This window comes from Gasterosteus aculeatus, chromosome 20 (assembly GCF_964276395.1).
Source record: "Gasterosteus aculeatus chromosome 20, fGasAcu3.hap1.1, whole genome shotgun sequence".
In the NCBI taxonomy this organism is placed as follows: Eukaryota; Metazoa; Chordata; class Actinopteri; order Perciformes; family Gasterosteidae; genus Gasterosteus; species Gasterosteus aculeatus.
This window is the reverse complement of record NC_135707.1, coordinates 16,612,869-16,625,743: the sequence shown is the minus strand read 5'-3', so window position 1 is coordinate 16,625,743 and position 12,875 is coordinate 16,612,869. Positions and strand designations below refer to the sequence as shown.

The 12,875-nt window shown below is 48.5% G+C and overlaps 1 protein-coding gene across 1 annotated transcript; it reads right to left on the bottom strand.

Annotated features, from left to right (window-relative positions):
• Positions 1 to 9,757: 9,757 nt before the first annotated feature.
• On the bottom strand, positions 9,758 to 12,844 carry tpbg (trophoblast glycoprotein). Its single transcript, XM_040164669.2, has one exon. It carries the CDS (start codon positions 11,498 to 11,500, stop codon positions 10,367 to 10,369), a length of 1,134 nt encoding a protein of 377 aa, XP_040020603.2. The 5' UTR covers positions 11,501 to 12,844; the 3' UTR covers positions 9,758 to 10,366.
• Between the last annotated feature and the right edge of the window lie 31 nt (positions 12,845 to 12,875).

The window sequence follows — 12,875 nt, the reverse complement described above, 5'->3', positions numbered from 1 at the left end:
AGCAAAAGTTGTGGTTTCTATGGTGAGTTGTGTCTTGGATTATTTATCGGCAGGGACTTCAGGAACACCGTTGCTTGGCGACTTTTCTGACACTATAGGTGCCTAGTGACAAATTTAGCAAACTCGTCACACCACTGGGGAAAACATCTATATATATCAAATACTGTACATAGAAGTACAATACATTCATATTTTACAAACAGAAAAATGATAATTTGGAAAATAAAAGATCTAAAAAGAGAAATAATGATATATTCAACCAAAGCATTCAATGTCAAATTTATTTAATTCTTCACAGTATTGATATTGATGACTCATATCAATTATAAGTCATCAATATAAATGTTTAAGAAATACCTCTTAAATACACAAATAGCTGCCATTACATTTAATTACATTTTGTAGACAATGTCATAAATATACATGCATAACAGTACATTCCTTTACTGAATAATAAGCTGGTGATTATACACTGTTGATTTGCTAAATAGTGAGTATGCAGCTAAATGGAGGGCTGCTTTGCTTCCTGGCTTCCTGCGTGTAAACGTGATTAAAAAGGTAAGCGATCTGTGCCCAATCATTGTAAATGTGTGTGGATGGGATCATGACCCAGTGTAAACACCAGCAGCAGAGTAACATGTTTCCGTGAGCTCAGACGTTGACGGTTATCTGGTCCAGATCACATTTCCAGGCAAACAAATCCATAGTAGTTGATTTAATAATTTACAATCTAGCTTCCTTTCTCTGCTACCTGATTTCTGTCTCTGCACAAAAGGTGCACTATTGTTGATAAAGGGTCCAGCTCCAAGCGATTTGTTGATCGTCAACATTCTCCATTAGGCTGCAGTCTGTAATGAGTTGTTTTGATGGTTTTTTTTATTTATTGTTGCTGAATACTGTGACATAAACCACCCAGGAAAGGCAGTTATTGCTGAGAGTGTGTTGTGTAAATAGCTGCAAAAACTGTGGGGCAGCATCGTTCTCACCACATCTGTTGGAACATCAGCTCATGCAAGCCAGTGTAAAAACACTTGAAGGTGAAACACGAGAGAGAGAGAGCACTTGATGGTCGAGCCGGTGACAGATGTACATCTCCGCACTTTGTGATCAGTCTCCAGTGGGTTTAAAACACAACTTAAGACACCACTCATGTTACAAACATTACTGTACAAGAAGCAGGTGGGATCCTTAAGTTTGAGTTCGCAAAAAGAAAAAAAAATGGTATTGAGGGAAAACTGTTGACAGGTAGGCTTATTTATTCGGCCTACCTGCGCGGCGGAACAATGATTTCCGGAGAATGAACGGACGTCCAGGCGTTTATCTCTTTAGCCATCCGACTCGTGGCATTCTTTAATGTAAGCAGAACATGCTCAACTGCCCGCTCACGGGAGTGACGGGTACACACAGGGAAGGGGAGGGAACACTGCCCTTATATGGGAATGGTGCTCTTGATATCACGACCCAGGAAACAGTTACAGGTACATGCATCCATACACTCTTAACACTCCCACTTATGAATGACATGTATACTGTGCAAAACTTACATGACCAAATAAACAAAAAAACAGAACAAAAACATGGCATAGTCAAATATCAACATTTTATACACCAAACATGATTTCCCCGAATTTCTTTAACTTAAGTTTGGAGGCAGGCTTTGTCATAACGTCTGCGACCATGTTGTCGGTGGGACAGTAAACAAGGGACATCTTGTCTTCCCTTATGGTAGACCTGATGAAATGATATTTTATGTCCACATGCTTAAACCGTTGTCTGCACACCGGGTTCCTAACAAGCGCAATTGTTCCCTGGTTATCCTCGTAGACAACCGTTTTCTCATACACATAGGAATCCATCCCTCCCAGTAGTTGCTCCAAGTGAATACACTCCTGTATTGTCAGAGCTAGAGCCATGTACTCGGCTTCGCATGTGGATAGTGCTACTGTGGGTTGCTTCTTGGTTTTCCAAGATACTAATGAACTACCTTTACTCATACTCGCACAATACCCGGTGGTACTGCGTCTGTCACTAACATCCGCAGCCCAGTCTGCGTCGCTATATGCTCGTATGCCTAGGCTTCCTTGGCTTTTTGTGAAACAGAGCTGTTTGTCTGCAGTACCTCTGAGGTACCGCAAAACATGTTTCACCGTGACCCAATGCTCATCTGTAGGGTCAGCAAAATGTTGTGATAACTTGTTCACTACGAAACATATGTCTGGGCGTGTACAGGTTGTCAGGTAAATGAGGCTGCCGACAGCCTCCCTGTACTTCTTCACATCAGAGATTTTAGGCGCACCTTCAGAGTATTCTAGCTTTGGTTCACATGGGGTTTCTCTAACCCTACACTCCTGCATGTCGAAACGATTCAGTAGTTTTTCAACAAACCTCCTTTGTGACACTTTTACCCAGCCGTCAGACTGGATGAAGTCCATGCCCAGAAAATACTTCAACCTGCCTAGGTCCTTCATCTTAAATCTGTTAGAAAGCATGTTTTTCACCCTCTCCAAACTCTGGGTGTTGCTGGCTGCGATGATCAGATCATCCACCCAAATGACCACTATTACCTTCCCTGTCTCTGTAGACTCTTTTGTGTAAACACAGTGGTCTGTCGGGTTCTGAATAAAGTTGTCATCTACTAGGCAGGTGTGGAGCATCTCATTCCAATTTCGCCCCGACTGCTTCAGGCCGTAGATTGACTTCTCTAGTTTACACACCAGCTCATCTCCCTCCTTTTTGTAACCTTCAGGTTGTTCCATGTAGATGTCTCGATCAATAGGGGCATGTAGGTAAGCGGTTTTCACATTCATTTGATGCAGAATCAAATCGTCTTGGGCTGCCTTCTGCATCACTACACGAATACTTGTCAGATTTGCTGTCGGTGAGAATGTCTCGCCATAATCTATCCCTGCTCTCTGGCTGTATCCTTTCGCTACAAACCTAGCTTTGTACTGGTCGTTTCCGTCAATGTCTCCCTTAATCGAATATACCCATTTTCCTCCCACTGTCTTCCTGCCCTCTGGTAGCTTAGTCAGGGTAAAGGTTTGGTTGTCTTCTAGGGACCCCATCTCCTCGTCCATTGCTTTCTTCCACTTTCCTGACTCAGTTGATGTCATGGCCTCTTTAAAGGTCAGAGGCACACCACAAACTGCTCGGTAGCAATAATCTACACTAGTTAGCGTACTGTCGTCATCAGCATCTTCCAGAGAATAATCTCTTAGATACCCCGGGGCTTTACGCTCTCTGGTAGGGTATCTCCCACTGTCGTGTGGCGTCTCCCTAGGATGCTTCTCGCAGTCGTCCTCTGATGCGGATTGTGGACGGTCAGTCAATACATCGGTGTTCGGTACGCTAGGCTGTGAAGTCTCTACTCCCTTATCACAACCCCCTTTGGGATCCAGTCCTAGCTCCTGAGTCTGAGTCTCATTTTCACAGGTTGTCTTGGTGACAAACTTTACCAGCCTGTGCTTCTGTACTTTTCCTTTGCCCGGGTAGTAAACTAGGTAGGCGGGACTGCCCTTGTCGTGCCCTACAAAGAATCCTCTGTCACACCTAGAATCTAGTTTGCCTCTGTCTTGCTGGTAGGCATAACACTCGGACCCGAATTTATGCATATCGGCTAAATTGCACTTTTTACCTGTCAGTGCTGTGTATGGGGTAGTGCCTGTGTGCTTGTTGAAACACCGGTTCCTGGTATAGGCTGCTTCCTGGATGGCATAGTGCCAAAGGCTCTTAGGTAAGCCACTGTCAATGAGCTTACATCTGGCCATCTCGAAAAGAGTTCGCCCTTCCCTTTCAGCTGTCCCGTTCTGGTGCGGAGAGTAAGGACAGGAAGTCTCGTGCCTGATTTTGTTCTTTCTCAGTAGTGTCTGAAACTCTCGGTTAGTAAATTCAGTCCCGTTATCTGATCTGATGCACTTCACAGTGCCGTAAGGCGCCACATCTGCCAGGTACTTCTCTGTAGCCTGAACTGCATCGCTTTTTGCTTTCAGAAAATAGACCAGCACTGCCCCCGTACACACGTCTGTGAAAGACTGCATGTATTTAAAACCATCTATGGACTCATTGTTAATTGGGCCGGTTAGGTCTGTGTTCACCAGCTCAAGCGGCGTCTTTGCTCTGTTAGTCGGGTCTCTGTTTCTCGTCTGCGTGAACTTCCCCTCTATGCATACTGCACATTCTTTATCAGGCCTGCGCTTTGGACCTTTAATGTGCATGCCCTCTGTCACGTCCTGCAATTTCAAGATATCGTCGTAATTACAGTGACCCATTACCTCATGCCATGTCTGAATATCATAGCTGACGTGACACACATCATCTAGATCACACTCGGTTTGCAGGTAGTACATTCTCTTACATACATAGATTTCAAACCTTGTGCCATCCGTTGACTCTAGAACGTCTTTTCCTTCATCGAAAAACACTTTGGCACCGTGGGCGGTAGCAGACTTCACTGAGAAGAGTTCTTGAGGGTACGAGGGAATGTAGAGAGCGTTCTTTAATGTCACTGTACACCGGTGCCCCCCACTGCTTATGAGACATACCTGTGCGTCTCCCCTGCCTTTCACCACACCGACAGTACGCTTCCCATCTGCAAGCTCCATACTGTGTCTCTCCGGCCTGAAGGTGCTGTCAAAGCTTTTGAACTTGCTTCTATCGTTGATGATGTGGGACGACGCGCCCGTGTCCACGATCATTCCCCTTCTCTGGGTCTGCAGCATTTTCCTTGAGAGACTGGCATCTTCTGTTTGTGCCCTGAAGGTGCGGTCTTCTCCTCCCGCGGCTCCCCGGTCGCCGTCTGGTTCACACCCGGGCCTACGGCCACCGCCGCCATCTTGTACACATGCGCACCGGGCGCCCCGCTCACGCTCCTTCTTTGTGCACGCTTTGTCGGTGTGCCCCCTGCTTCTGCAAAAACTGCACCAAACTTTCTCTGTGCAGTCATCCCTTCTGTGGCCCTTTTCTCCGCACCGCCAACACACCATCTCCACTAGTCCAGTCTTTTTCCTCGGCGCCGCTTGCGCCCTCAGCACCCTTTCTCCTGCCTCTTCTAGGACTGGGTCTGCGTCTTCTGAAGCCTCAAAATTTCTTAGCTTTGCCTTGAACTCTCCCAGTGTCATGTCAGCTGAACCATGCGTCACCATCAGTGTGAACGGCTTGTACTTCTCCGGTAATCCCCTCATGATCATCGCCATCATCAGTCCCTCGCTCGGTGCTTCGCCTGCGCTCCTGAGTGCTGTAATGATCTGCTCAGCTCTGATGATGTACTTGGTTACGGTCTCGTTGTCAGCTTTCTTCAGCGCTGTCATTGTTATGTACAGGGAAACAATTCGGGGCCTACCTTTTCCGATGTAGTGTTCTTTTAACACTCTGAGACTCTCTCGGCCCTTGTCCTTTGTGTCTCTGAATATCAGCCCCAAGCTCGTGTTGTCAAGCAGCGGCGCCAATGCACAGTAGGCGTCCGCATTCAGCTTATCGTCTTTAGCCCTGTCTTCCTCCGACAGTGGTTCAGCGGGCTCTGTCAGGATTGTCTGCTTCAGCCCCACCCCGTGCATGCAGCACAGCATCCTCTCTTCCCAGAGCTCATACTCTTCTGCCCTCCCGTCAAAAGTGGGCCACTGGCTCTTGCTTCGGTTTGCCATGGCTGTTTGTAGTTCGGTTTAGCTCCCGTTTATTTAGCCTAGCTTTAGCTTCCCGGTTCTCCCGATGCTAAACTAGCTCTTTTGGATACTTCTGTATGCTAGCGCGGTCATGCTAGCCATCGACGCGCAAGTCCGTCAAACTTTGGAATCATTCCCGGTTCCTGGGCCCATAACCTGTTGACAGGTAGGCTTATTTATTCGGCCTACCTGCGCGGCGGAACAATGATTTCCGGAGAATGAACGGACGTCCAGGCGTTTATCTCTTTAGCCATCCGACTCGTGGCATTCTTTAATGTAAGCAGAACATGCTCAACTGCCCGCTCACGGGAGTGACGGGTACACACAGGGAAGGGGAGGGAACACTGCCCTTATATGGGAATGGTGCTCTTGATATCACGACCCAGGAAACAGTTACAGGTACATGCATCCATACACTCTTAACAAAAACACCAGCGTCCATTTAGACTGGCCAAAAGATCGGCTGTGAGGAATCAACACAGAAATCACCGCGTGTGCCGGACAGATGGGCAGCTGCAGCGCTCGGACATCACGGGTCGACATGTTTTAACTATGTTGAGTGAAGACTGACTTTGAAGACTGAAAAAACGAAAAATCTTTAACCTGTGTGTGTGTGTGTGTGTGTGTAGTGAGTTTAAGCTACACGTTCCCATTGTCTCATTACAAAGAGGCTTGTTGCCCGTCATCCACCATTAGCACAGGACAATTTAGAGTCTAGAATTAAGGATCATCAGGACATGAGCTTTTATTTCAGAGGGGATTTTTTGTGATTAAACTCTTCTTAATAGTCCTCCAAGAGTAGATGTCGCCCGGGGAAGGTCAACATGTCAGAATTATACACCATAAGTTAACGTGCAGTTACTCAAAGTGCTGTGGACACAAACAAGTAGCCTTACCCGAACCACAGCGCCGGAGATTCTCCTCATGAAAAGGTCATTCTCCGGGTGCGTTTTGACATTCTACACGTTTCACGTTGTCTCCCGTCTTTGCACGAGCTCAGCGCGCAAAAGCCCCCACGCATCTCCGCAGATCTGCGGCGCTGCGTTTAGCCTCTGGATCTCTCCAGTCTCCCTCCCATGACCATGATCCCCGCGTCCACGCGCGGCCGCCGAGCTCGCCAAGAGGCCGCGGCGCTGTCAGCTCCGATCCGCCTCTGTCCGGGATGCCGCTCGCTCATTACGCGGGGGGGGGGGGGGCGCTGGCTTCCGCGACGCGCTCTCCTACCACATCATAAATCCACATTAGAGGAGCGGAGGCATCTCATGTGGGGGGGGGGGGGGGGCTCCGGCTGGTAGGACGGCGGGGTCTCTTGGCTGTGATTTTTGGTCTACACGGCGCGCCCCAATAGAACAGCCGCTTACGCACGCGATCCTTTGGGTCCTGCGGCCGCGGGCGACGTGCCAGGTGTTTGTGGAGCAGCCGACCGCTGCTGGGCGGTGAATGTAATTATGGCCACTCTGATCTGCAACCCGATAACCTGCCAGTCTGTCTCTCAACGTCGGGAAAGTCAACTGGCATATTAAACGCGGTTGTGAGGGAGGACGGGGGATGGTGCGCGCGCATGGGACAGGGCTCGACTGGTGATCAGGTTTTTGAGGGCCAGTATCTTCTTCCACAGCAGGTGGCTTTTAAATGACATTACTTCATCTGAATAGAGCTTCCCAACGCTGTGTTTAGTGGCGACTGTCCTGAAGACGGTGCATGGAGGGAGGCAGGGAACCAAGGTCTGTGTACGGTTAAGACCACAGATTACATGAAAAGATTGCGAGAACATAATTGGCTGCAGGCTTGCTCTGCAAAATGGGCAGTGATTTGTATCTGGCTGGGGCGAAAATAAGGCTCCACAAATGGGAGTGACAGAGGGGCTTTTTTGTACCAAAATCCCTTTTAGCCAAAGTTCTTTCTTCTATGTTCCCTTACGGAGCTTCAGGGGAGGATTAGAAACGCAAGGACATTATTTTGTTCCAGAAAGGCTAATTTTGCAAGATACAGTCTAGTTCTTTCATGGGAAATAAAACTGAACTGAACAAAGCGCTTTCATACCCATTTCGTTATCAGAGCATCCAACTGAGTATAATAATACATCATTTGTACCATTGAAGTCAAATCCATCTTCCTCAAGGTGAATAACACTTATCCAACATCTGCTTTAGCAAGGGCAGAATAACACATCCGGACACAAAAGGTAACTTCCCTACGGGTGTTATCACACAATAGTCGGGCTGACACAAGCCCCCGGCGGGGCTGCAGCGTCTGCGACGAAACCCGCGTCAACCGACAAAACGAACAAACAACAGGCGGCAAACCAAAAAAGCAGAGAGGTGAGGGAGCTGCCCGGGAACCAGCGCTGCCTCTCTGGATCTCCGCTGACCCCATCAGTCAGTGGCGGGTTGTTATTTGGACGTGGAAGCCGTTTGGAGACCAGCGCTAACAAGCACAAAGGGTGTACTGAGAGAACACAGCCATCCGACCGTTCACTCACTAACTCTCCACCGTTTCACTGTAATTACACCCGATCGGCCAAGCGTGGCTTGAGGCGTGGCCGGGCAAAATCACTCCTTCATATGAATCTGCAGACTGTGTGAGGAAGGGGGGGCGCTACTCACCGACAGGTCTCTGTGGAAACATTAGGTTGTAAGCAGCCTGCACCTGGAGGTCCCTCCTGGGACAAAGCGGTAAGGGAGCCTCACTTTGGGGGATTGTGTGCGTGTGAAGTGTGACCATCCGTTTCCAAATTGAACCTGCAACAATCACAGATCCATAGTGAGGGAACAGGTGTTGATAACCAACAGCCTTTGGGCTCGGGCCGAAATCAAAACCTGCAAAAGGTTTAGGCCTGTTGCATAGCACACATTCCATACATCGGCGTTGGCGTTTCTGAGCCAACGTCTCCCAGACAAAAGACTGGGAGACCAGAAAGCGTGAAGCTGAAGGTGTGTCGACACGTCTTCGGCCCGCAGAGACAGTTGAGCGTCTGCTCTGCTCCGAGCACCACAACAGACAGACGGCGATACAGAATTCATCCTCCCCTGCCACACACACACAAACACACACACACACACGCCTCAAGTTTAAAAAAAAGCATCATTGGAGACAATTACTGCAGCAGCTGATGGCACAAATGAATGAACTCTGGGAAGAAGCAACGCTGTCAACAACGCGCGCCATGTTGCCGCAGGCTACCTAGGAGTCCAGTTGGAGACGTTAGGTGTGTTTTTCACACAAGTGTGCGCAAGAGGGAAATGATTACCTATCCAGGTGCACTTCACCGGGCCAAGGAAGGTCATTCCTGAGAGGAGACAAAACGAACCATCTTCATTAGCTTAGACCGCTAGACTGCAAGCATGCATGGTGCAGCCTTCAAAAGAAAAAGCAGACACACTAATTATTCATCAATACTATACATGGCGGCCAAAGTTGCTATTGACAGTTGGGTATAAACGCCGGTGGGAAGCGCTTTGTCCAAGGATGCCAGTTCCTCAACGGGGGCTACATGAAAAGCCGCTGGTCCTCATCTCCATAACACTCCCGTGTGTGTATGCGCGCCGCCACAAGACCTCAGTTTGCCTTCATTTGCATGTATCAAATGTCATGTAGCAGTTTTCCGTTTTTTATTTTGCACCTGGAGTACATTGAAAGGTTTCCATTACACGCTGGACTCGACCGAGAAGGGTTGTTGCATGTGAAACCTGCCCACAGGGCTGCGGCACACAGATGTTATTTTGGGGAATTGGCTGCAGAGCAAAGGTTTTTTTTTCTTCTTCTTTTTATCAGATTCACAGCAGGCGGCAAATTGGATGGGAGATTAAATAAAATACAGGAAGAAAAAAAGTTTTCTGCTCTCATCACCTGCAGACATCTCATTTAAATTCAGACGGAATGTCCTCTATTCAGCTTCAATTTGACTTTATTTGCAGCTGTAGCAGCTCACCGCTTAAGCTGTTGCCGTAGAGACGTTACAGTATAAAAATGACGTTCCCACACATGGTTGAACTGGAATAAGAGTTAGTGTTTGCCATTGGCTTCGTCTCAGGAGGGAGTGAAAGTCGTGGATCGCACAGCTCGCTCTTAACATTAAAAAGGCCCTTAGTCGAGACAAATACCAGCAACTCAGACGCATTTTATTTCGACGAATAACTCCACAAAAAAGAAAAAGAAAAAGCAATTACATCCACCTACTAAATCCAATAACTATGCAATGTGCACTATAATCATTTCGAATATGCATACTCTATTTCACAAATTCACATAATAAAAAGAACAGAAACAAGCAGTGGAGCATTTCTCTGCATCAGAGGCAAAGTAACAAGGATGCAATGCTTCTTCTCACCTAAAAGTCAATGTTCCATAGGTTCAAGCTCCATAGGTTTATCCTAAAACAGGATACATCACTCTTTGTAACTCTCCCCAAATAATCTTTGCCGTTATCCATGCAATGTTACGTGGAGGCTACCGTCGACATCACGGCTGCCTTGTATTTGTACCGGACATGCAGCAGTTGTTGAATGGAAGCTCTGAGGGGGGTTAATTAGGAGCAATGGCAGATGCAACATCTGGATAGCATCATGGGGGGGGGTTGAAGAAAACTTTCATGCATATTTCAACAGTACAAGTCATGTCATATATGGATATAGAGATAGATATACAGTATATGCATCTATATCTATATGGATCTCACTGCGGGGTCCCAGACAGTGTCCCGTCCTCGCTCACACATCTGAATTGATGCTCAGGTTGGCCAGGCGCGGGTCGGAGTTGATCTCATACCTGTAATGGTACCCCTCCATGTGGTCCCTACAAGCGTCACGGATGTTGTAAATCCACCGCTTGATGCCCTTTCTGTTCAGGTAGAGCACCAGCAGGAATATGACGCCAATCAGCGCCAGCACCAGCCCCAGGAAAACGTACGACGTCTCCAGCACGCCCTCCATGTCGCCCGAGCACTTCAGCTGCGACCGCTCCACCCGCAGGAGCGGCCGGCGCCTCAGGGCCTTGGGGTCGGCGCAGGTCAGGTTCTGCGCGTCGACCACCTGGGTGGAGTTCTTCAGCCACAGCAGCGTGTCCTCGAAGAAGCAGTCGCAGCGCCACGGGTTCCCCGCCAGCTGGACGTGCAGGGCGGGCTTGAGGCCGAGGTCCTCCAGGGTGGCGAAGGGCAGGTCCCTCAGGCTGTTGTCCCTCAGGTCAAGGTCACGCAGCGGCGGCGCCCTCAGCGTCCCGTTCAGAACCGACAGGACCGAGCTGTTCTGCAGGCTCAGGTTGGTCAGGCTGGGGAGGCCCGTGAACATGTCGTCCGGAAGTATCACAAGGTCGTTGTTGGACAGGTCCAGGACTGCCAGCTGGAGGAGGTTTCCTCCCTGCAGGACGCTTTGGACCACGTCCATGAAGGAGTGATTGTGGAAAGACCTGCTGAGGTTCAGGAGCTGCACTTTGTTGTCCTCCGGGAAGGCTCTTTCGCTGAAAGCCTGGATCCTGTTGTTGCTCAGGTCCAGGCGCGCCAGGTTGGGCAGGTTGTCGAACACCATCGCATCCACGGACTCGATCCCGTTCCCGCCGAGATAGAGGTCCGTGAGCGACGGCAGCCGGGTCGGGAACGAGTCCGCGCTGACTCGGGAGACGCGGTTGCCCGTGACGAACAGGGACTTGGTGTCTGCCGGCAAAGAACGCGGAATCGCATCCAAGTCCTGGTTTACGCATTTCACGGTTTGCGAGAAGCACAAGCACTTGTCCGGACAGCCGTGACAGCACAGCGCGGCCGCGAGCAGCAGCGGGAGAACCGAACGCATCACGCCGCACATGTGCGTTGTCCCTCGCATTTCTCCGCACGACGGGCTCAACAGGCGCATCTCGGGTTGCACAAACGCGCGCGTGTGTGTGTGCGCGCAGCGTGCGTAAAGATTACTTTTCAGAAAACCGACCGCCTTGTTATTCTTCACACAAGGGGAAAGTTTTTGTTTTTTCCAACTGTGTTTCCCGCCGTAAACCTTTCGAAAAACTGCTGCCAGCTGCAACCTAGACTGCGTATAACTACCCCCAAACCATCTTCGGGGAGGATGACTCTACGTTTCCATGAAGGTGGCGGCGGTGGACAAAGCTCGCAAACTTCCCAGGTTTTTTTCCCCCCTCCTCGTTCGTCCTCCCAAACCTCACGCTTTCACCGGAATCTCTTTTTTTTTTTATCTCTCCCACTTCCAGCAAAAACAATCGTCGGATGCTGGACGTCAAATCGGGAAATGGCTTACTGGCGCTGCTGGTTCCGAAACTGAGAAAACCTCGCCGTCTGCCGGAGGTGCCATATGGATCACTGCGTGTTACGAGCTCCCAGTTTGCTGCTTTCTTAAGCGGGGGGGAGTCTGGGGGAGAAGAACCCACAGCGGCAGCACAGTGCAGACCATTGGAAGGAGGGAGCATACCATTTACACGCAGAAAGGGGGGTGGATAGAAACTCTTTACAAGTTTATTTTATATCGTAATTTTCTACTGACTTTTTGCCTTATTTTTTTTTTCTTCTTTTGCGTTAAACACACGGACCAAATGAACAAACACGTCATTTGATCCATCGATGATAATGTGACGTCACTGAGGCCCTCATTTACTGGTACTCATTAAGATACATCCTCATCCCTTTAACCATCATTGATGTTATGGGTCTCTAAAGCATAAAACCAATAAAGACAATGAAAAACACCCATTAGAATACACGACTTATAAGACGACAAGCTTATAATAAGAGCAAAGGAAAGATGACTTGGTATTATTTGAAAGGAACTCCTGGATTTGACCAATTTGGGTAGAAGGCAATTTTCCAGTGCTTTTCTGTAAATAACTCGCCCAAACAATAATGAGAAAAAGTGAAACATTTTATAACACCAAGGGTTCTACAACATTTTGTTATTTCGAAAAAAGAATGTGATTGTCTAATTATTTTAACTATTCAAATGGACTGTATTTTTCGCATTCCACCTTTTGAGGCATAAACCTTTGCCTCATTGCAATGAAAAGCTATGGATGTGTTCATGCATGGGTGATGGGGGGGGGGTGCTCATCAATATGTCATATTTGGAAGACGTGGTGTAGATCCCAGTGTAACCCTAGCTTCGCCCCTACTTTCCCCCCTTCCTATTAGTACTGCCGGTCACTGTGACAATCATCTGAGTTATACCATGGAACCTGAAAATAAATTGATCCTCAATCTGAAGTCTGAAATCTGTTGATTATGAA

Coding starts and splice junctions, on each gene's coding strand:
- tpbg (XM_040164669.2), bottom strand. CDS start 11,500: ATGCGCCTGTTGAGCCCGTCGTGCGGAGAAATGCGAGGGACAACGCAC.